Genomic DNA, 25,206 nt, shown 5'->3' on the forward strand with positions numbered 1-25,206 from the left:
GGTGTTCAGATGGTTTTGGTCATTGAAGAATATTCAAATTTTTATGTGCTACATGAGTACATATGAGTGGATACATAGTGTTGTTTGAATGCTTCTTGCGAGAAAAGTTAAAAGTCAAGAAAGATTTTTTTTTACATATGCTCACTTTAATTGTAAAAAATCTTTTAATAACACCACAACACGTGTTAGGTTGACGTAAAATGTCGTTCACTTTTTCATCATTTCGTTTACATAGAAGAATCATAATGTCAAAAAATTAAACAATCAAAAGAACCCTACGAACAAATAATAATCGATGCCGTGTTGGCTAAAATACCGGTTTTCAAATTAGAATGGGACCCAATGGATTATCAGTGGACAGACCCTTTTACGGGTAACAAATTTAATTTTTTCCAATATTCTGTACAGTTAGGAAGACATGTGCTTTCAGATATACGAGATGTGACACCGGCTGCTTTTCAATTTTGGAATCAACAAGGTATTACTCCCCAATTCCTGGCAAATTTTTGGGTAGTGTTATGGGCTAGAAAACAGCCACACCAAATATTGCATGTACAGTGGTTGCTTGTACATCGAGCCTTGCCAGTTGGCAGATGGCTGCATAGGATGGGAGTAGAGTCTACTTGCGCACGATGTCGTTTACAAATGGAAACTCAAAAACATTGCTTATGGGAATGTATTGAGTCTCAATTGATATGGCAACGTCTCCTTAGAATTTTTGCTAATTATTTCTCCCCGTTGGTTTTCACTTGGGGTATGGTGGTTTGGACATCTCTTGTCCGTGATGTATTTCATTATGATAACGAATCAATGGACCATGGATTTTGCACTAATTTTGGAAGAGTACATAAAGTACCATTGTTGTCACTATAGTTTACAGGAATACGAAAGGAAGTCCAACCAGTATGGGAGATATTGAGTAGTACCACTATATATCATATTTGGAAGACTAGGTGCTCTCTTATTTTCCAACAACTGAAAACACCACCGGCCGAATTGGTCTCAAATATTTGGTTAGACATAGTGCATACTTTGAAGGGACAATGGGATGGTATTATTGGTGACTCTGATGCTAAGATTGCTCAACGGCATGAGTTTATCACTATATGGAAACCTTCTCCATTCATGACAGCCAACTGTGGTACTCCTTATTGGCATTATCAACCTCCGAAATGGTTGTTCCCCCCCCCCCCAATTACATAGAACTTTGAATCTTGTAAAATGACTATACTAATGACAGGACATTTTTAAAAAAAATAAAAAATAATAATAATAATAATAATCGATGCTCTTCCTCAACAACAAAGTATGGATAGAGACAAAACCAAATGAACACTACCATAAAAACTCAATTTGTGACCCAATTCAATCTCTCAAGCTTTTCATCACACAAACATTCTCTAGAGATGCCCATGAATATAAAAAGATATGTAGTGAACACCAACTAATTGTGGGGAATTAGTTGGTCTTAGAAGACGTTAATATATATTTCTATCTCTCTCTCTCTCTCTCGACCCCCCGCCACCTGCCCCCCCCAAAAGTAAAACTAAACTTTTGAAACTGCCTATATGCATTCAACCTTAAATTTTCTGTACATATTTGTATTTTATTCCATGTCTTCCGTAAAAAGTATAGGTAGATGTTTGCACTTCAAGTGAAGTTTCAGGACAAATGTGGTTATAGATTTCATGTTGCATTATGTGTGTCTATATATACATGTCACATCTTCATAGATATGCATCCACATTAACCTCAAACAATTGTGATATACTCCTAAGTCATTGTATCTTCTCTCAACGACCTTCGAACATAGGTAATCTATTGGTTAGGACTCGTGCAATGGTTGTAGCATTACCATTTCATTTCTTGGGTATGCTCCATGCAATGGATAGATTCCATTATTGTTTCCCATACTCACATCATCTCTCATTGCAACAAATAGGCCCTAATTGTTCTTGAAGTTTGTTCCATAAGCAAGCCATTTGTTTGGGCTTTTGATAGTGCGCTGTAATATAACCTTCACTACATCCTAAGTTGTTGAACTTTTTATCACTTACATAATATACTTCATTATTTTGCTTCTTGTATGCTTGAATCCAAATTCCCATTGAGACATCCTCTAGCTTGAATAACTACATAAAATACAAAGTTAAATAAAAGGAACGTTGGATTTCTCTTCAAAGGATAGAATTTGAAGTTTAGGTACCTTTAGTCTCTGTCTATAATGAGAGTCTACAACAAATCGAGCTATATCTGCCGAAATAATATATCCTGGACCCATAGCCCATGGCGGGTAAGAAGGGTTGGGCCATTCCTGTAGCAATAACACTATAGTTACAAAATGTAAACCTCTAATGTAAATTTGATCTCTTTATATTCTTTTACACCTTTGTGTAGTGATGAATAATGATGTTTCAAAGAACACGAGGAATCATGGTAAGTAGTCTTGATGGTTTGACCTTGAAGAGTTACAATGTTTGGGGATTATGAATGAACTAATTATCGAGAGAACATTGAATGGAGTGTTTCTAATGGATACCCTAAAATCATTGTAAATCCAAACATGTGTATGCATACATACATGTGCAAATTGAAATAAATTTTTAAGGAAATGTTTCCGGTTTTTACCCTATGATCAACGTAAACTTTCACTCATTAACTCCCCTATCTAGTTGTTATCTTATCCCTTTTTCACATTCTTATCCCCCCTAGAGATGAATAAAAGGTATATCATATATGTCCTCGATTAGCAAATTCCTTCTCTAGTTACTCTATAAGCATTCTATCAACATTTAGAATTAAATCATGTAAATGTGTTCAACTCGAAAATCTAATAGACTCTTAAAATTCACATGAATGAAGATGGCGGCTTTTCTTACATCTGTACTTATATACCATTTATCTGTAGGGTCTCGGCGTGGTTGGTTGTTGTATTCTATTGAACCATATAGAAGCCCTTTGCTCTTTCTTGTGTTTCTCAAACCTCTAAGCACTTCATCAACTCTCACAAAGGTGTCATCGTCGGTTTTCATAATATAATTTGGACGCATTTTCTCAACCTGAAACACAAGTGTGTTTGAAGAAATGGGTCAATGAAAAAAAAAACACTTACTCATAACGGAGAATTCTTCATCATGGAAATGACACTAGGAATCGTACCCCAAAAATGCATATGGCAATGGTCTTAAGTGTAATCAATTCGTAGTAGTCAACAAATGGCATGAGTTGAATGTCCCCATATCTCAATGCTTCTCTCCAAATCTCATCGTTTACTTGTTTGTTCGAGTGCTACAAAGATTAGTTAAAAATATCCCATTCAATCAACAAATGTCTCTCCATCTCTCTCTAGAACTAAGATTAGAAAACTAAAGACACGGTGTGTCAAGACTAAACTTTACAGGTGTGTTAACTAGTACGAATCGGCAACGGTTCGGTTTTGGCTTAACCTGTTTTGCCTTGTCCAAACCAAACTAGTTAAGCCTAAACCAGTTTGGGGGTTTCCAAACCTGAACCGAACCGGTTCCTAAACCGGTTTAGATTAACCGGTTTGGCTAAGCCAATTAAGCCATAACCAGCTTGGTAACCGGTTTGAGCAATCCCAAACCGAGCTCAAGCCTAACCCGAACCAAACCGAACCACCAAACCATTTTTAAACGGTTTGACGGTTCGGTTTAGGCTTGAGTCGAGCCATTGCCAATTCCTGTTAACTAGAACAAAAACGTTGGTACCTGCCCAACAAAAAAACGCACGGTGACCTTCCCAGAGCGTACAACTTCATATTGCATCCACGATCGTCGAACCGCCATCCGCCTATCGAAATTATTGGCAGTCGAAAACACACCAATGAAGAGCTCATTCATTTTCTTGTGGGGCAACCTAGGTGCTTTGAGTAGCTCTAAGCCAACTTGAGAGATGTCCTCCGAAGTCGGAAGGCCAGTGGACAAGATCGAGGTTGGTGTTACACTTCCTTTCAATCTCACTCTCGTAACCAACGATGGTTTCAAGTTCTGAACCCAAGAGAAACAATAATGAGAACTCTAAGGGAGGGCTATGGGGTATGTTAGTGGATATCAAGAAAGTTTAAGCATCCTCATTCAATCGTCCCGACTTGAACTTGAATGGCATGCATGCATTCATTTGTTCCACTAGGAGAAGGGCACGTTGGTAAATCTTCGGAAACTTACTTAGGGATGTATGTGGGTAGATTTAACTACAAAAGAGAGTTCCTCAGAGTATACCTGCCTGTATGCATAGGAAGTGATATGTTTCCCATTGATGGTCATGTGGAATCCTTCCCATCCCACCCACAAAGTTGCGGCAAAAGGCGAGCCCTCTACGAACGGGAACCGCTCCTTTGTATTACTACTTCTACTCGGCAATTTGCGTGTCCCGGCTCTCGTCACAACATTGTCCCCAACTTCCTGCGCGAGCCCGACAATCTTACCATTACAAGGTTCCATATCATCCACTGCTGCATGAAAGACCCAAAGGAGAAACAACGGAAAAAAACTTAGAACAACACGGCTAAAACCTAAAAGAGATGGCATGTGTGCGTGTGTGCGCTTTGGATGATCGATCGGGTGCAAATGGGGCCGGAAAAATTGTGATACTAAGATCAGACATATATTTGCACGGTGCGAAAAATCTCAAGATAACTTCTTGTGATACATATGTGGGCATGTGTGTGAAGATAACTTCTTGTGATACATATGTGGGCATGTGTGTGTGTGTGTGTGTGTGTGTGTGTGTGTGTGTGTGTGTGTGTGTGTGTGTGTGTGTGTATGTATGCTCAGATTAGTAGAGGGGTGATGTGGTGATGGTGATGGTGATGGTGATGGTGGACATATGTGTGTAATGTATGTGTAGCGTGTGTTTGTGTGTTTGAAGCTTCTTCTTGTGGTATGATGCTTACCTTTTCTCAGATTAGTTGAGGGATGATGGTGATGGTGATGGTGATGGTGATGGTGATGGTGATGGTGATGGTGATGGTGATGGTGATGGTGGACATGTGTGTGTAGTGTGTGTTTGAAACTTCTTATTGTGGTATGATGCTTTACCTTTCCTCAGATTAGTAGAGGGTTGATGTGGTGATGGTGATGATGATGATGGTGGTGGACATCTTTGTTCATCTGCTCCCCAACCATGATCACTTGTCCATGTGTTCTGGATGATCATGGGGCCATGATGGTGGTGGCTATGGTGTCCCTGCAATGTCACATTGAAGTGCAGAATGATGGGAGCTTCTTCTTCTTCTTGATGATGATGATGATGATCCATGTCTCCACCATCTCCCAGAAGATCAATCGCAAAACCACCATCTCCCCCTGCAATGGCCACAATTGTGATGGAAGAATCCACTACCAATCCACATGGTATCTGTAGATCTTCCATCCTCCCATGGCTTCTTGTGCCACTCTGATTGAGCATTGAGCATACAGAGGAAGGGCACTTCTTCATCTCCATTGCCTTTCTTGCATCGTTATCATCGGCGGAGTGTCCATGGCCCTTTTTCTTCTTCCCTCGCTGCTGCCTCTGCTCTTCCATGAACTCTAGCCAGTACTTTTCGGCCTCTTTCATGGCTTGCTTTGCTTTGGGAAAGCAATCAGGGCGAGAGAGAACAGGCGCCATATACTTCCACAGAGAGAGGGCAGAACTGGACCTTTCTTCTTCTTCTTCTTCTTCGTTGTCTCGTGGCGATGGTGATAATGATGGTGATGAAGATGGCGATGTGTTTGTTGATGATGGTAATCCTTGCCTCACCATCATCTCTGAGCGAACCAAATGGATCCACCTGGTTGCTTCAGAAGCCGCTGCAGCTCTGTCTCTGAGATAACTCTCTGCATGTGGATATGGCAGCATAAGATCAATTTGTGAGCTCCTGGGGAAGAAGAAGAGATTCAAGGGCATGGAGCCATGAGCTTCAAGCAAAGTGGTGTGATATGATGAGAGGGGGCCTTGGAAGAGATTGAAGGAGATAACAACTGTGAACACGAACAGTATGAGGAGAACACCAAGCCATTTCTTCATCTGAAACACTGGGAAGCAATCAAACCATCCCTTCCATTTCATTTTAGGGTTTGGTGCAGGAATTATTATGGAATTGGAGACAGAATTTGCGAGGCTTTTTTAGGGTTTGGTGTAGGAATTATTATGGTATTGGAGACAGAATTTGTGAGGCTTTTTTAGGGTTTGGTGTAGGAATTATTATGGTATTGGAGACAGAATTTGTGAGGCTTTTTTAGGGTTTGGTGTAGGAATTATTATGGTATTGGAGACAGAATTTGTGAGGCTTTTTTAGGGTTTGGTGCAGGAATTATTATGGTATTGGAGACAGAATTTGTGAAGCTTGCAAATAATGGCTTCTTAAAGTTATACTATCTATATGCATCCCATCCCACCCCACCTTCCTTTCCCTTTTAAGATTCAGTCAAAATCTAACCAGGGCCTCTGCTTTGTATTGAAGAAAAAGGGGGATTCAATCACTGCTTTGACTGAAATTTGCACTGGGAATGTTACTGTATGCATGCATGCATTACACATACATATACATACATACATACATACATACATATTAGCAATTTGTAGGTGTGTGATCTAGCACAAACTTTATGGTCTGCAGCTTCAATCTGGTAAGGTGTGTGACATGTGTGGGTGTGTCTGTATAATCTGGCACAAAGCTATGGCTTTTAGCTGCAATTTGGTAATGTATAGGCATATGCATATGCATCTATACCTATGTGAATGTGCGTATAATCTGACACAAAGCTATGGCTTTTAGTTTCCAATGTCCATATATATATAATCTACCTATCTATATAGAGATATATCATATACATATATACATATATACATATATATATATATATATATATACATGTGTGTGGGCAATATACATTATTTGGATAATTTCTTTACAAAGAAAGAAAGAAAGAAAGGGGTTGGTTCATTTCAGCTTTCACTTTCAGAGCATCCCTCTGTTTTTTCACACATCTGACAAGAAAGCCAGATGACCAAGCCATAAGGGTAGAATTTTCATGGCACCTCAAAAAGAGAGAGATAGAGATAAGGGGGAAGGGGGAGGGGGGGGTATCAGTTCAATTCATTCAGTCAATCAAGTCATTGAGTCTTGCTTGGAAATGGTCTATGGAATCTCTTACCAACTAAAGTTATGCTATTACTAGACTTTATGCTATTATTAGGCATTTGCATGCCCAGATATAGATATATATATATATAGTATTTATTGATTTCACACACACAGAGACATGAGAGATAGGATGAGAGTTCAAGAGTAGCAAACAAAACACATTGAATTGTGTATGTAAGTCCACAACAAATCTCTCATGACACACGCCAATTCAACATTGTTTAGTGAAAGGAATCTGGTATGTATATTGAAACCAAGTAGCCAGACCATTAACACTAGACTATCATATAAAAAGGAGATGTAAAGAGCCATACATCAACATCCTTGTGGCTTGACCATTGATTTATGATCTCATGAGAAAGAACTTTAATGTAATGTTGAACTCTTCTTCTTCTTCTTCTCCAAAAAATAATGTTGAACTCTTAGGATTCATGAAAGCACGAATAGGTTGATACACAAATATAACATGTAATTTGGATTTAAACACATAGGTCTTGAAACCATATGCAGGAAAGTGGGAAAATTTGCGACGTTCATGATATACAACAAATGAAATGAAGTTTGTCTTTTGATAAGGGGAAGAACTTTTGTGGTGGAGCAAAGGTGGTTTCACTTTCAATCTCACATTGATCACCATTAAAATAATAAATTAATGTGAACGCTTAGTTAAAGTTCATACCAAAGTAGAGATTGATGTGTGGTAATGTCATCGACATCTTAGCCTTGACAATCTCTACAGATGATATCGATGGATTGATTATTATTTAACTAAACACTCATGTCAAGGCCTCATATTTAGAACCTTGCCTTAAAGTTGCTTGCTTACCCTGTCCTGTGTCTTCATTTTATGAAAGCTAGATTCCCAAACAATGAGAATCTGTTTTTTACAAAGCATGGTTTAAAAACTCAGTGGAGGAGGATTACCTAAAGATAATCACAATTTAAAACACTATGCTTGTTTTCAAAACTTCCGATATATGCTTGGATAACCTTGAGGAACCTTGTAGAAAAAAAGGAACCAATATCAACAAATTATGCATCTAATTACCCTTGTTTAGAATATCTATACAAACTTATAATCAATTATGCATCTAATAAGAACTTGAATAGTTGGGGATACAATTTACAAACACACGAATACATCTATGTATGTTATGTGGAACACTAGAGGATCAAAATATATATTTAAAGCACATTTCCCCGTAGGGGGCAACACTACTTAAACCTTGGAGTATTGTAGTTTTAATGTTCACTACCAAGTCCTGAGGAGTGTTCTTCATCACTGTGGCTAGTTGTGGGATTGGAGGACTTCATTGCCTAATGTCAAAGTCACATCATTCTTCAACACACGAAAGCGCATACCTCTCCACTTCACACAATTATGGAATCCTCAAAGTTTATTGAATCAAACTACAATTAGTTACACAATTTAGTTGTACAACTAATCACTACGCAAACTAAATAATATGGATGTCTTAATTGATATATATTTACTACATAAGAAACAAATGAGGCTTCCCAAATAAATAGATAGTAAATAAATAAACATGTATCTCTCTATTAACTAGTATGGAAAAGCTACATTGTCGAAAATGACACTTAGTGAATCCAAAAGAGAGAATGAGTACCAAAAGGTAGTCCCAAAGTTGGGGCACTAGAACACCATTTTTTACAATAGAGCTTTTGCCCTTTTTTTCAAAAAAAAAATGCTACCCATTAGTTAGGAAGAAATACCCGAGGTATCATATGCACAAGAGCTTTTACCCTTTTATATAAGTTGAAAAAAAACTAAAGGATCCCTTTCACATTTCAATCCCATTGGCCATTTGTCAATCTTATCTAATAAAGGGTAGCTCCCACTAATCTGGCACACACTAATAACTACACTAAGAGCTCATGTATGAGCGGATTGATGGTACTAATGATGTGCAGAACTAATGAGGCTGAATTTTCAAAAGCGATGGTGTACTACACCAATGGCCGCAGCAAATGGAATGGATATACTATGGAAGTATGAAGTACCCAAATGGTTGTTCCCCCCTCCCATTAGATGATCGAGGGGCGTGAAAGACATGGCATGTGGGATAGTGAAGTAGGTGATGTGCATGAAAGGATGGCTAGAGCCATATGTGAAAGTGTAAGATAAATAAGCGAGATCTCTTTGTAGGATAGGATAGTCTTGGCTCGGTCTACCCGAGAAAGGGATCGAGTTTGTGTATATTTTAACTAAAGGAGTATATTCTTTTTTGGTAAAAATAAAAGGGTAGCTCCCCACAAATTACAATATGGCCATGTTTCTTACATACATTTGGCCTATGGCCAATATTTTAGATCGGAAATACTATGCCTTATTTAGGGTTGTTAAAACTAGTGAACCCTTTCACAATATCTAAGCTTGTTTTCTCTTTATTTTTGTGTTGGAACTGGTCCTGTTTTGTGCAAGAAAACATTGTCTAAAAATGAAAACTACTAGTTGCTTATTTCAAATCTCCAAGATAATGTTATCTATCCTTTTCTCTACTTTTCTATTCAGTAACAATTTTGTTATGTCCCGCTCAAGCAATTGGATAAATACTTGAAAGTTGACATTACCCACTTGTATGTAAAATGTTTGGAACGTTGGATGTCTCCATCATTGTGTGAGAATATCTATCGGTGGTGGTTGTGAGTTATATGGTGTGCATATTAGACCTCTATCTAATGGAAATGGGAAATTCACCTCCATGCATAATGCACTTGTACCTTGTAGGATTCCGTTTGTGTTCCCGTGGTTGGGTTCTTGTTTTGGGTGACTATTCTTCATTTTGTTACGTAGGTGTTATATAGGATTCACTAGGTTTTCTACTTATTGTCCCCATAAGAAATGAATGTTAATGTTTTGCCATAGTGTCGCGTGTGTCATGACTTCTTTTAGTATCTACAAAATAAGTTTTCCTTGTGTTCCTCCCATCTTTGTTTGTCATGGTTGACTCATTGATTGATTATGGCTCAAACATTAGGTTATATGACTTCATTAAATAGTGTAATGCTTCCTTAACCAATATCTACATTCATACCGAATCTAATTCCTTGCTAATACTAAAATCAAATTCCTAAATTAATCATATTTTGTAAGCTCCTTGAAGATGGTCACATCATTCACATTCTATTTTCATGTCATGTCTATGATCGTCAAGTTCTTGCCACAAGTCCTTTAGTTCATTCACATATTTAGTTACAACTCAACTACCATGTTTTTTCAAGCAAGGTTCTAGCCCTTATCTAATACACTAGGCTGCAGCTCAAGCCTTTGAATAGTATAGCAACTTGTAGTTTTCCTAGATCTCTTCAACCAATTTGACATGTAGTAGTCTCAATAGATTGCATCATAGGGATACTATTAGATTTAAATATGTCAAATAAATGTGTAACTTGCTAAGAGGAACTTGGAACGAAGGGCTGAATGTTACAGGTCTATGAAGTCTGAGGACAACTAGGATGGCAAGATAAAAAACAGAAAGAGCTTGACTATACATCCTAAACAAAGGTGGCTCAAGCAAAGGCTTAACCAATAAGAGTAGACAGTAAAAGCTATGAAATCTGAGGACAACTAGGATGGCAATATAAAACAGAAAGGATTTGGCTACATATTCTAAACAAAGGTGACTTAACAGTGAAGCCTTCGTCAATAAGAGTAGACAGTGAAAGCTACCAGATCTGAAAAAACTGAATTGGTGATGAAGGCAGAATTCTATATAGCTATGCAAATGGAGGCTTTCAGCAATGAAAGTCACATGCTACAAAAGCAGCTTTCAACAATTACAAGAAGCTTCCTTTGTTGAAAGCTCTAATACTATATAGAAGAACAGAGGATGAAAAGATATATCTAGCTTCATTTTCCTTCATTTCTGTCGTGGAAGTAATACTCTTTTATACAAGAAAACTTTTGTCTAATTGTAGAGCCTCTTAGTAGCTTAGTTCAAAACTTAAATCTGACGTTACCTTCCCATTAGTTTTCTTCCTTTTTTGTTTAGTAATGTTTTGCTTACGCAATGTGTGCTCTACACAACATGTATGTTTCACAGATAAAACAATGCTGATTGCTTGTTGCTTATTATAGTCTACAATCATTTACATTCACATCCACCAAGTACATCAAAAATTAATTCCCTAATGAGAGTTCCTTATCCGATTCTACTAGTTTTCACAATAATGATGTACAACATGGCATGTGATGTCAACATGACAAATCTGACATACCAACAGACTTCAGAGATGCAATTCCTAATTCATCCTCGCCGTTTAATTGATCAACTTTGCTTTTTTCCCTTGGAGAGATCAACCAGATCCTTAAACAAAACATCATTTTTCACTTCCTTCTTTGGGATGTGTGTCCGAAACATAGTGTAATCATCAGCCCCTGAAGTGTATTCTGTCAGTTGAGGTGCTGGATAAAAACCATGAGGTCTTTGCAATGAAACGCTTTGCACTTGTCCAGATATGCCAGCATATTGGAACTGCAACTGTTGTTGATCTTGTGGCAATACAACAGAATTTCCATTGAAGTCCAAGTTCTGTGAATTTGTCACATTTTCAGTGCTCCATGGTGCAGGAGGTAAAGAGTGGCTAATAGGTTTTGAATCCATCATGCCTTGATTATATGCATATGAACCTGGACTTGAACTTTGTTCCTGTTGAGATTGAGATGGCATGTGAGGTTGTTGCAACTGAAGAGGAAACATGTACCCTTGAAAAGATGGAGGCTGTGATGACATGTTTGATAACTCTTTTACAGAAGGAAAATTAGGTTGCGATACATTAGATGATTGTGGAGTTCCATATGGGTAAGTCTGTTCAGCACCAAAGTGGATAGTTTCTTGTTGACTTAGAAATGACCCAGATGGATGAGGAAATATTTTATTTGTACCATACATCATGGTATCTTGTTGTGCACTTAATGAAGAACCACTTGATAAACTACCGTTATAAATTAAAGCTGCTTGTTGTGAACTTAATGAAGAACCACTTGGTGGACAGCCACCATAAGTTAAAGCTGATTGCTGTGGACTCAATGCAGAGCTGCCTGGATTAACGGTGGTCTGTTCATTACCAAATGTAGAGCCATTTGGATTAACAGTTTGATATGAACCTAGAGAAATTCCAGATGATGGTGGTGGTGCCCAAAGCAAAACATTAGTGTTATTTGTCTGCCCTGACAAACTACCAAACTGACTCTGAGATCCTCCATTCTGTTGCATGTAAATAACATCAGTTTCCTGGTGGAGGTCATGGATGACAGGAGGAGAGACACCCTGTCCGGTTTGGAATTCCAAATTGCTGGGGGCATTTGTTTCCCCTTCATAAGAAATTAACGACACAGAATCCAGTGATTTTTGCACACTGGAAGAAACTATCAGAGGGGAATTGGCTTTACCCTGGAACATATCACCACTTAAAAGATCCATAGTTGGTGCACTTGGACTTCCAAAAGATGTCTTGTTCAGCTGTTGATGAGATGTTGGTAAACCCATCTGAGAAACAGAAGTCGACTTCATCTTCAAAGATCTGCAGAAGTGGAATTTCTCAAATTTTTATCTGATACACATAAAATTTACTACTCTAAAAAATACTTGTTTTTTATTTCCCCAAATTGCCCAAGTCTTCATTACTTCCCTAACACCCTTGTTCAGCCCCCAATAGAGCGAAAAAGGGAATGCCACGACCATACAATTGCTCGATATCACCATATAATTGAGAAAAGGGTATGATTGACAGTACACCTTACTGTTTAAATAGAATACACACTTGCTCTTTTGGGGAGTTGACCTACAGTACTTAGGGAAACAGGAGATATTTGGGAAAATAAAGAAAAATGTTAAGGTATTTTTTGAGTTTCTGCCTGAAAGTTATAAAAATAAAATAAAAACTAAGCCACAAAATAGACGTTATGGATGCATCCAAATAGCATGTACTACTCCCACCTTCAACCCTTGTCCCTGCAATCATGGGGCACAGATCCTACTCATATACTACCCCTTCTAGTCTGTTAAAAGACTTTACTCTTATTTTAGCACATAACTTGTTCATAATTATTTTTCTACAAGTACATATTCCAGACACAAAACCACCTTGCAAATCTAGAAGCTGTCTTTTTATTATTCAAATCCTCCAAGACAATCATACACCATGGTCACATTTAATGGCTAACAAAACTTTTTTACCTGTGTGTAAGTTGTGATAGTAGATTATCCGAATCATCTTGTGCCAGATTATCGACCAGAAGGGGTGGTGCTGTAGCAGGCTCCTGTGGCAGATGAACGCCTGATTCAATGGTATCAAGTTTTACAAGTACCTTTTTCAAATCATCATTTAAAGCTAAGCCTTGTCGTAGTAGTTCTTCATTGCTGTCATCAAAGAACCCCACGTCATGAGCACAAAGAAACTTTCAACTTTCTTGTATGAATTTTCATTCCAAACCTAAACTGCTTAATTAACTCAATGAAATTTCCAAGAGAAATCATCGGTTATGAGAGTTACACAATGCATCTGCAGGAAGTTTCCCCAAGCATGAAAACAATATGGTGTTTTCTGTCTAGTTCAGATTGGCATCACCTTTATTATGTAAGTTTAGTAAAAATGTATTAAACCAGACAATGAACCATATATAGTTACTAGTTTTAAAGCTTACAAAAGAAAGCACAAAAGCAAGAGTTGATTTAATAAGATAAGCAAAAACTTACACTGTTGAATTTACAAGCTGCATCAATCGTTTCTCAGCAGTCCGACATTGTTCTACAAGCTCCACAATTACTTCATCTCGAAGAGCCTAGTACAGCATTAACCAATCAAACACCATTACAAACACGAAATAAATTTCTACCAATTTCTAATATCAAAGTCAAAGTAGATTGCATGAGGCTTTTGAAGTGCAAATTACTTCACAGTTGTACAAAAACCACAAGGATAGAATACATTTTCATAGGCATTAGTGCTCCAGTTAGTAGAGAAAGCAATGACATGGAAACAGAATTGTATCTAAAGATGAAGATGGATTTCAAACAATTACCCTAAAACCTAAGCTATGATTGGACATTGATGGGAAAAAGAGAACCAAATGTAAGAGTAGTCTCCATAATTTTCAAAAACCTCTTTCTTCAAGAAGTGATCCTTTTGCCATGACATCTCATACAGGAAAATATGTATTATACATGGATACAAATATTTATGTATTCATAATTTTATATTGATATACAAGGAAATTTAACTCGTTGTAATACCTAGATTCTAGACTGGGGAAACTCCCGTGTGAGGTGTGGTATTATGAGCAACAATTGAACCTATTTTATTTTTAAAATTTCCTTACTTCAGAGACCTCTCCATTCTGGATTGACCTATGCTAGAGATCTTTTGAAGACAAAAGTTATAATATATCTAACTTGAGAATCTCACATGTGCCGAAAACCAGATTCCCAGGTCTCTTTTTATTTTATTTACTTTTATATTTACTGAGTAATAGTTATTTTATTTTATTTTGATTTGTTGTTCTCAAAGACGAGACAACACTTAAGATGTAATCTCTTGTTTGGTCTTTTAGGCCATTTTGGCCTCTTAAAAGACATTAATATATCTTTCTTTCTTTCTTACTAAACATTGCCTTCACTAATGATATGCAAGTTTGGTAGTCTCAAACTCCCCTCTGTGAGCTGTGGCATTGCACGCAACAAGCCAACCTATTTTCTTTTGATAATTTATTACTAAACATTGTCCTGGCCCACCGGCGATATGCAAGTAACAATCAGCAACAGTTTAGTTCCATTTGGGAGTATCAACCTCAAAATATTTTAAAATTTTGAAAGTTACAACCATACTGAATCACGAAACCATGTAAACCAAAACTGTGTAACCCAGACCATAGGATGGATTTCCAAGCTCCAACCAAACGGTTCAAGAGATCTATAAACCGTTTGCCATAACTATTACCCAAAAAAGGAATTGGTCAGGTCTCTGGCATCAACACAGATCCATAAATGGGTCGAAAATTGGAGTAAATTATGGTGGGTATTCAATGTCTTCAACTCATTAGAAAATTTTGCCCAGTCCATCTGATGGTAACTTGTAGAACATTTCAACTCATACAATCACTCAGATAGTTTAAACTCAAAAACTTAGTATTACTCATATTGAACCTGAAAAACACATTCTCTCAAAGCTAAAGGATTTCCTTCAGTTAACCTTGTACAAAACAATCAGCTACTAACAATTAAATCAAATATCCGCATTACTCATATTGAACCCAAAACCACAGTCTCTCAAAGCTAAAGGATTTCCTTCAGTTAACCTAGTACATATCAACCTGCTACTAACAAATCAATAAAACCCAACAGGCAAATCAATAGCTTTAGAAATTATTAGGAAGTTATGAATACATAAAAGATAAGTGGGTTTCCAGCACACATATATGACAGTCTAGAATGATTTTAAAGTTGAGGTCCCTCATTAAATGAATGCTCAAGCAATGATTTAAGAATTTGTGAATGCGTAAAAGATAAGAGGTGTTTCTAGCACACACATCAGGAAAGTCTAGAGAATTTTTAATGTTGAAGATTCTCCCATTCAATTTTGACATAAGACCTCAAAACTAAATTATAGCGTATTAACAAAAGATATGCATAGAGACAGGTGAGTTAGAATAAGCAATCAGAAACCAAACTATTTCTACTATTTCATCAGCACAGTACCTGCTGATTTTTAGGATCTATTGCATTCAACATCTCTGCAAGCACTTCCATCCCACTCCGAGCATTGTGTATATCTGCCAAGCTAAAGACAGTTGAAAGATCAAATTTTTGCATTAACACATACCAGAAATACATATAAAAAAATGCTGAAATGCAATAGTGATTCGAGTGACATAAGCATCAGCCCCCTTCCAATATAGCTTGGATTTTCCACATCTAGACATGACCAAAGTGGAAGAGAATATAGTGATCCAAACTGATATTACCAACTTGGAAAACATAAAAACATGCGTCAGCCCCATTACATGTCTTGGTAGGAAGAAGCCCACTATAAGACTTTTTACACCCATCACAAGATGGATTCCAATGCAGGATGGATTCATCATCAGACACTCTTATATGGACATATATCTATCCTATGTACCGCACAGTGTGATAGGGCAGCTGCGAACTTCTTCACATCAGTTGGAGATTGCGGTAGGCAGATATGCCAGAATACCTATAGAAGAAAGAAATTGCCAATTGTGTCATCAGAGAGTGGAATCTGAAGAGCACTATGTTTGTCATCGTATGGTTTATTATGAAATAAGAGGGAGATACCATTGCATCTTCAAGTAAGGCTTCTGCCCACCATGCAATGTAATGGAATATGAGAACCAACAAATGCTTAGCTTCCCATGCAATGCTTGGTTCTATGAAGAATGTGAGGCTCATCTCAAAATGTTGATGTTCGCAAAGATAAAAATAAAAAGTCCTGACATTGTGTCAATATCGAAGAATGGGGAGGAGAAAGAAGAGACAATATTATCAAATTCAAGAAAGAACGAAAATGAGCACATGATCAATCAAGCTTTAGACCAAAACATTCCATTGTTGATCACTTGGTTATAACTAAGAGTAATTATGGAAAAATGTTTGATTTCTAGGGAAAACACTATATTGTTGTTTTGTGGGCTTCAAGAAAGCCTTTGACATTGTACAACGGCAAAAGAATGATAGAGATCAGAATGTCAATGGAGTATGAGCAAGTTAGATGCCAATTGACCATGGATAGTGGTTTCTAGAAGCACTCCTTGGGCAACATGGGGATCAACCAAGGGTATCCACTCTCTCCCACACTCATTTGGTCTATGCATCGATAAACTAGAAGAAATAGTAAAATAAGGCTGCAAAAGAAGAAGGATTCGATGGCCCAAAACTCATGCAATCGCTTATTTTTATACTCCTACATGCCAATGATGTTGCATTATTTTCATATACTTTGGATGATATGCAACGTATACTTGATTTATTGGAAACATTCTGTCAAATCAGTGAGCTAACTGTTAACATGAACAAAACAAAAAAAATATGGCCATAAAGGCAATACAACAAAGACATTACCTACTTTTATATATGAGGGCAATAACACTGGTGCAAAGCTTCAAATATCTTGCTATTCATGTCCCTTTGACAAATAGGTGGTATGTATGCTATGAGTCTAGACTTCACGTAGATAATCAATCCGACCAACGTGATACTCGAAGTTCGGAAGTGAGATTGAATGCTACAGTGGTGCTAGCCATAGCATTGAATAACATGCTATGGTCACGCTATTAGAAACATGTGCTCAGCCCATGGAACTGCTACCCATGCAAAGATTATACAAATATATCACAAAAATCAAGAATATACCTGATCACAGATTCCCAAAACAGGCTTGATATATAGGATGCAAGGTACAAAAAACTAATAAGTGCAAAATCCTCTCATCTGGAGGGTCCTTGACAATATGAAAATGGTTTAAAAGACGGGGAATAGAAACAAGACCTATTGGAGCTCTCAGGTGATGCTATGAAGTATGTGATCATTGAGGATAGATCATCACTAGAAGCACCAAGGATGATATTAAAAACATGTGCTCGACCCATGGAGCCACTAGCCATGCAAAGATTATACAAATATACACAAATTTCAACAATATGCCTGATCAAAGATTGCCAAAACAGGCTCGATACATAGGATGCAAGGTACAAAAAACTAATAAGAGCAAAATCCTCTCATCTGGCAGGATCCTTGAAAATATGAAAATGGTTTAAAAGACAGGGAATAGAAACAAGATCTAATGGAGCTCTCAGTGATGCTATGAAGTATGTGATTGTTGAGGATAGATCATCACTAGAAGCAGTAAGGATGCAGTGGCAAGATCTGAAAATGTCAAAATTGGAACATTACATTGCAAATGTTTAACCCTCAATGTTGGCCCCAATACAAGGCAAAAATGCTAGAACGTATCCAACCGCATCTTATTTCCTACCCCCATGAGCCTTGGCTCTCAAAGAGCCTTAACACCTCTTAGGACTCGCTCACACAAGTTAGGTGACAATAAATAATCTATTATATGCAAGACTTGATGAATAGGTGGTCTACTTGTGGCATTGTTCACTGTTGTAGATGATAACGCTAGATGTTTTGGACATTGAAACTTAGTTTAACACAAAAGTCACTGATATTTTAATAAAAGTTAATGTTCTTTTATGAAGATAATGAATTTTTCATAGCAAACCAATTTTACAGTCTGCATTAGGTTTTAAATATCATCCTATCATCATTTCATTAACTACGTCAGAATAAAATCCAAGAAACAAAATACTTTACAATTCAAATAAAACTTACATACTATGCAATGCAGAGCAGAGAAACCAATATGAGGTTAATCAGACAGCTGTCAGTATGAAAGGCAAGTCAGATGACCTGGAGATATCTGACCCTGGAGTTGTATTGATTGGTAAGCGTTGTGGGGAAGTATTATTTTGTGCAATAGGGTGTATTTGAGGTGGTGTCAAATTTGTATTTGCAGTATCAGTTCTCCTAGGGAATATGATGCCTGAACGCTGTAAGTTTGTCAAAAAATGCACAGAAATAGTTACAATGCACATGAATTCTCCATTAACCAAAAAACCAACACATGAAGATAAACGAAACACTCAGTATGAGTATTTCTGCATAATGTTATGTATTATGTTGATAAAATAACTAGCCACATACCCGCAATTCATTATATGCAACAAAGTATTGCGGATATCTTCCATTTGGTCCACCAAACACCTCTTGCCACGAATCTAAAATCAGGAGGATTTTCTCTCTTACTTGGCTATCTTTCTGCAAAAGAGAATATATAGGCTCTTACTAGACCAGTAACAGAGCCACAAAAGCACTGAGATTTTTTTCATAAAAGATATACCATTTGCAGTCTACTATTAGTTCCAAAATCAATTAGAATCTCCACACACTGATTCACAAGTTACTGAAAAACTCTAACGTAGCATGTAAACTGAAATTTTTCCAAGTACTAAGCCTTCATGTTCTTGGAAGCTCGATAGAAATTAATCACAATGTTCTATAAGTATTTCTTGGATTTAGAGAACAAAAAAGCATTTGTAATCCTGCTTATTGATGTTTATGTTTTAACCAACAATTTGGGCCATCAGCAAAGTTCTTCCCTGATAATAACATTGACCATGCAGGCTTCTATCTCAAAAATGTAATGATCATAATAAACAAGGTCTTCGAAATTAAGTAATTTTAATTGGATTGAAATGTTGAACCTGTTCAAGTCATTTCCCATCAAAATGCTAATTAACTCAGCATACTTCTCAAAAAAACAATAATATTATTGTATCTCTGAATAGAAATAGAGTCAGGGAAAGCTTTGGGTTCACGGGGGCCTAAATTATACACCACAAGAAAGCATTGTCTACAACAAACTAGAAGTTTCTACAATAAGTGAAAGAAAAAGTAGAACTAATACAATATACCCATGAAATAGTAGGACATATCAATCAATAAAAACACATCTAAAAATGTACCTCGGACGACTTACATTCTTTTTTACTATTTTCACCATGTCATTCAAAATATCCCTTATAACAACTTGATGATGGATAGCATCACCACAATGTTTCACCATAGTCTCTAGAAGCTGCAAAAGACAAAAAACGTTTAATTGGCTAACTGTGCAGCATAACAGGATCCAACAGCTGACCCAACCATTGCACTCATAAGTGAGTCCTTTTATTATGACAAAGAGAAACACGACGTCATTCCAGCTTTACCCATTATATTGTTTATCTGTGTTTTGCTGGTTCATTAAAGCCTTATCTCTACGTCAAAAAAAAACGATGGCAAGGGTTGGCATACCACCAATAAGTTCAAGAACAGTCATATCATCTTGTGTTAACATCACATCTTTTACACTGTAACTAACAAATGAAGCTATCATTCCTTATATTTTGATAAACATATAACTGCTAAAACCATGCAATGCATTTAACCACTTTACCACAGTAAGATTAATCAATGGGTTCATTTGATTTCAAGTCTCATATACCAAGTTTTGTTCTAATGTATTTAAACATTAAAGTTGTCTTTTGAAAAAAACATGAGCAGACATGAGCCTTCAATCATAAATAATATACAAACATAAATACATTCATTCATATATACATGCATTCGTTCATAAATAACATGGGCATACATAAATGCATAGATTCGAAGAAAATGCTTTACAAAAGGCATCATGTAATTCTATCTTTCTTTGCTTTCATTTTGCAAATTCTGAAATGAGTACAGACTTGAGCAGAAAACCTAATTAGTTTTCACATATCCAGTTTCATATTTATTAATAAAGCACATCTTAGCTAGTCTTATGTGGTTTGATTATTATGTAAGCATCTTTAGGGAATTTTCTGTTTCTTATGCTCATTTTTTTCTTTTTCTATTAGAAAAACAAGTTTTCCCAATCTATTAAAACCTTGATTCTGCAACTTTCACATAAAATGTAAAAATTCACACCTACACCAATGAAAGGGATAGCTCTAAGAAGAATGAAGAAAACTAGAGACACTGAAATAACTGATTAAGAATGTTCAGTAAGAGCTCTTCTTCTTCTTTTTGTTAAAAATAGATCAAATTAAGAAGACTGTCTTTAATTACTTCCCTGCAATTACAGAATTAACTTTATAAACATGTGAGATGTACAATTTTCTGATGAGGTTCCCATGATGCTGTACCATGAGAGTCAAAACTTGAATTTTCGGATTCTTGTTTGCCATCCGTTTCTTAACAGCTTTAATAGAGTGCTTTGCAAGCCTGCTTATAAACGACATACACATTGGACATGAATTTTCTAATTGAAAAGAAGAATAGTTAGTAAATGTGAATAGTGAAGTACAGCATCCTTCAAACTGAGTATGATGCAAAGGGGGTATCCAAAAGTTAACAAATTTTCTTCATTTTTTTAGATAAATTAAAAACCATTCAAAAGCATCATGTTACATAATGCATCAAAGAGTGGTAAATTCCCCATGTTCCATAGTGCAAAGAAGCAAGAAATATAATTGATGGAACAAACGATTATGAAGATTGAAGTATGTTATTGATGTGACCTTCCTAATGCATATGATATTGTGATGTCTCCTCGATGTATGTCTTCCTTGAAGGACTCGATACTTCGACCCAGTGAAGGGCAAAGAGAGTATCAAAAAATGACCTTTTTTACTCTAATGGATAAATAAAGCACTCTTTCAGAGACATCATGCTACATGATGCATCCAAGAAGCAGGTGAAGTTAGAAATCTGTTAACTACGTGAGTTACTGACAATCTTCTATCTTGCAGAAATGTAAAGTACTCTTGAAAGCATTATGTCGAAAATTTTGCGAAAAAAACAGGTGAATTATCAAAAATACTATATACGTGAACCAGGAGATACTCTCTCATAAAAAATGTGGTATTCTTTCAAAATTGTTCTGCTGCATGATGCAGAAATTCTCGAAGTTTCCATAGACAAAAAACAAGTGAATTTTGAAAATTCGTGTCTGCAATATCTCAATGCGGACGTAAGCCTTAAACTCGGTATGGCACAGAATATAGTAGATGAATAGAAGTGTTCTCTTTTTTTCAATGGAATTGTGCAACTTTATGCATCAAATTAAATACAAATATGGAGAAAGGAGATCAAATTCGAATCAGATGTGGTACCCGGGATCGTTATTGATAAGGTTACAAAGCTCCATGTTCATGGCCCAGTCTGGACCACTTAGCATATCACTAGTCGCTCTATGCACGAGATTAGCCATGGCGTTTTTCCTTCTTCTTTTTCTCAAAAGAGAGAGACCATAAATATAAGAAGATCGAAGGGAAACTATGTGTTGTGAGTTGCATGCAAGGATGGAGCACGAAGCATAAAAGGTCAGGTCCAGCCCTGCGGAAAAGAACAAAAGAAGAGGAGGAGATGAAGGAACTAAACGGAAAAAAAAGAAGAGATAGAACAGATCCGAGGATCGAAAGAAGAAGAAGAAGAAAGGAACGGATCAAATAACAAAGGCATGACAACAGCAAGAGGAAATGCAAACTGTTTAGGCATACCTGTTTCAGAGAGGAGAAGAGATGGAGGAGGAGATTCGTGGCGAGCTGGAAGAGAAGAATCGATCGATCATGCAGGGCAGGAAGGAAAGAACTGACGATCGAAGAGCCGCCTCCATCGCGATTCGCAGGACACGCAGTCAAGCAGGCAGACAGACAGTGACACAAAGACAGATGTATGACAAATTAATTCATTAATTAATATTTTAGTTATTTGTTTGTTTGTTTGTTTATTTATTTATTTATTTATTTATTTATTTATTTATTTATTTATTTATTTATTTATTTATTTATTTATTTATTTATTTATTTATTTATTTATTTATTTATTTATCTATCTATTTATTTATTTATTTATTTATTTATTTATCTATCTATTTATTTATTTATTTATCTATCTATCTATTTATTTATTTATTTATCTATTTATTTATTTATTTATCTATCTATCTATTTATTTATCTATTTATTTATCTATTTATTTATCTATTTATTTTTCTATTTATTTTTCTATTTATTTATTTATCTATTTGTTTGTTTGTTTGTTTATTTTTTTATTTATTTGTTTATTTGTTTATTTGTTTGTTTATTTTTTATTTATTTATTTATTTATTTATTTTCTGTCTGGCCCCTTTAGGCACCCATTTCCTTAGGTTATATGAAGTGGAGAAAGAATGGGCCAATGAGAGCATAATATGTGTGTTGTGTGTTGTGTGTTGTGTGTGTGTTGGTGGTGGTGTTACCACATGGACCAAGAGCTCTTCCAAGGTATTATTTGTCTACCATATCAATCCCCAGCTTGTTCTAATGATGCACCTTTCAATACTAATTATTTAATAAAAAATTTAATAACATGAACAAATGGCTAGCTTGTTCTAATGATGCACCCTTCAATACTAATTATTTAATAAAAAATTAAATAACATGAACAAAATGGCTAATTACAATGGATACCTATCAATATCTATCTCAACAAAGTCCAGAAAAAGGGTGCCATTCCATCTCGTTAGAAATAAGTTAAAGAATTTCCATCGGTTGACAATGAATAGTTATAATTAGTAGAAATCAACAAACCAATGCTAGGAGCTCGATTCTTTAGACATGCATAAAGTATAAAGAGCATGTGTTTATCTTGAGTTGGATCACTTATGTAACTATAGCACAAAGCATGCAAGCTTATTTAATACTATTTCGTTTTGCTTGCATTATTGATACACTTCACTATTATACAAACAGAACCAATTCTACAATGCGACTATGGGGTTTAGCTTTCTTTCTTATTGTTCTATTGCTCGATGATACGTTCTCTAAATGTGATATCAAACTTCAAAATGGTGTGTAATTGTGATTTGTAACATTTATTGAAGAAATATCAATCAATAGATATTATTGTCTTATTCAAACGTCAAATATGACCTATCATAACAAAAAATATAATGTTCTCACATAATAAATGTGAAAAAGAGTAGTGTCTCTAAATGTTTGAAAACTTTATGAATGAACGTTGTAATTCGGATTGCACATTGTTGCAACAAAGAGAAATTCATGAAATTATTGGGTTGGGTCAAATATGTATTGAAAAACATGGTTGAATGTGATCAAAGGGTAAACATTGTATCAAAGTGTGATACTCAAACTTCTTTGGGGGAAAATGTGCATGATTGGCTAGACTCATCATTTGCGCCTAAAAGTCTTGTCTCGAATTTAACCAAGTTTGAACTAGGTCATTTAGATGCGACGGTTGAAATGGCAAACAATTTGATAGCCTCCGACATTTATTTATGCATACAATTTCCTATTCAATTAAGACTATGTTCTTGTAGTGAGATGTGACATATGTATATAAAGGGGTTTTAGATTGTATTTTCTTTGTCATCTACGAGGAGCCCAATTTTGACTTATGGGATCGACTAAACATATCATTTTGTATGTGACTCCTTTTGAAGATGGGAGTTCTTACTTTGTTGTAAAAACTCTCCATCTAAGTAGGAACCCCCATCTTCACATTTGTGCACACCCTTCTTGACGGAGACATGAGGACGACACATAATCATAATATCCATCTAACAAGTCATCGTACTTCTTGTGCATTGCCTTGTATTCCCAACGTTCCAAAAAACAAGCTTGGAACATAGGGTGCATTGTACAAAAAACTAAGAAGAGCAAAATCATCTTATTTATGCTTGATATTATGAAATGGTTTACAAGACGGGGTGTAAAAGATCTATTGGAACTCTCAAGTGATGCTATGAATATGTGGTTGTGGAGGTTAGATTAATCCAAGCAACAAGGATGAAGTGGCAAGATGTTGAAAATAGAATATTGCATTGCAAATGTTAACTTGGGCAATGTTGGCCCAATAAAAGGTAAATATGCATTAATGTATCCAATCCACAAACCTTCACTATCAAAGAGCCTTAAGACATGTTTGAACCTGCTCACACAAATTAAGTGTCAAGGTAGCATCATGGCATCATCACCCAAATACAAGTATGTGCAATGAAAACCTAATGGAGGATGAATCACTTACTTACGAATGCTCAATGTAAAAGGTAATTCGCGAGAAATATGATGGCTCGTTAATGAGAATGACAATGTAAATGTCATACTCAACTGTCCACCAAGAAGATTGAGCACACATGTGTGCATTATCTTCATGTAGATAGTTATTAATATAGAGTTGCAAACCCCCTTCTTAGGTTGGAGTCACGTACAAGATGATATGTTGATTTGGTCTAATAGGTTGAAATTGGCCACATGTTGTTCCAAATGCATGTCGATGACCAACTGGCTGATTTTATTTTCCCTCCACAAAACCCTTACAATCTAGTTTTAAAAATGTGACAAAATGACAAGTTTCAAGATTTTATCGAGTATCTGTTGGGTGACTGAGTTGGTGATAGTTAGGTGGCTGAACTATGATAATTTACATATCCTA

The 25,206-nt window shown here is 36.2% G+C and overlaps 2 protein-coding genes across 5 annotated transcripts; both read right to left on the minus strand.

Annotated features, from left to right (window-relative positions):
* Window positions 1-1,539: 1,539 nt before the first annotated feature.
* Window positions 1,540-6,306, minus strand: LOC147848859 (hydroxyproline O-galactosyltransferase GALT3-like). Of its 4 annotated transcripts, none has more exons than XM_087338026.1 (7): window positions 5,058-6,306; window positions 4,239-4,468; window positions 3,729-4,007; window positions 3,160-3,288; window positions 2,880-3,059; window positions 2,207-2,314; window positions 1,540-2,132 (listed from the first exon to the last, which is right to left on the minus strand). In XM_087338026.1, the coding sequence occupies exons 1-7, from the start codon at window positions 6,067-6,069 to the stop codon at window positions 1,920-1,922; spliced, it is 2,151 nt and encodes a 716-aa protein (XP_087194152.1). In that variant the 5' UTR covers window positions 6,070-6,306; the 3' UTR covers window positions 1,540-1,919. The 4 variants fall into 4 exon arrangements, with proteins under 4 accessions (XP_087194152.1, XP_087194151.1, XP_087194154.1 ...); XM_087338025.1 differs by having other exon boundaries at window positions 4,239-4,471; XM_087338027.1 differs by having other exon boundaries at window positions 1,993-2,132; window positions 2,207-2,328; window positions 4,239-4,471.
* A 4,908-nt stretch (window positions 6,307-11,214) lies between these two features.
* On the minus strand, window positions 11,215-22,394 carry LOC147848860 (TOM1-like protein 9). Its single transcript, XM_087338029.1, has 10 exons — window positions 22,272-22,394; window positions 21,885-22,107; window positions 20,916-20,994; window positions 19,727-19,825; window positions 18,892-19,005; window positions 18,578-18,737; window positions 15,865-15,950; window positions 13,867-13,952; window positions 13,348-13,530; window positions 11,215-12,691 (listed from the first exon to the last, which is right to left on the minus strand). The coding sequence occupies exons 2-10, from the start codon at window positions 21,980-21,982 to the stop codon at window positions 11,437-11,439; spliced, it is 2,160 nt and encodes a 719-aa protein (XP_087194155.1). The 5' UTR covers window positions 21,983-22,107; window positions 22,272-22,394; the 3' UTR covers window positions 11,215-11,436.
* Window positions 22,395-25,206: the final 2,812 nt, after the last annotated feature.

The sequence above is a fragment of the Azolla caroliniana genome, unplaced genomic scaffold (genome assembly GCF_043228905.1).
Source record: "Azolla caroliniana isolate FFs.n. ecotype wild unplaced genomic scaffold, voAzoCaro1.0.p SCAF_198, whole genome shotgun sequence".
Classification (NCBI taxonomy): Eukaryota; Viridiplantae; Streptophyta; class Polypodiopsida; order Salviniales; family Salviniaceae; genus Azolla; species Azolla caroliniana.

Excerpts from the sequence above, each read along its gene's own strand:
- LOC147848859 (XM_087338025.1), bottom strand. The coding sequence starts at position 6,069 with ATGAAATGGAAGGGATGGTTTGATTGCTTCCCAGTGTTTCAGATGAAG. Across the intron at positions 3,060-3,159 it reads TTGCCATATGCATTTTTGGG|GTTGAGAAAATGCGTCCAAA; the intron begins GTACGATTCCTA and ends CTTGTGTTTCAG. Across the intron at positions 2,133-2,206 it reads ATTATAGACAGAGACTAAAG|TTATTCAAGCTAGAGGATGT; the intron begins GTACCTAAACTT and ends TATTTTATGTAG.
- LOC147848860 (XM_087338029.1), bottom strand. The coding sequence starts at position 21,982 with ATGGCTAATCTCGTGCATAGAGCGACTAGTGATATGCTAAGTGGTCCA. Across the intron at positions 19,826-20,915 it reads TTCAAGTTTTGACTCTCATG|CTTCTAGAGACTATGGTGAA; the intron begins GTACAGCATCAT and ends TGTCTTTTGCAG. Across the intron at positions 13,953-15,864 it reads TAGATCCTAAAAATCAGCAG|GCTCTTCGAGATGAAGTAAT; the intron begins GTACTGTGCTGA and ends ATGCTGTACTAG.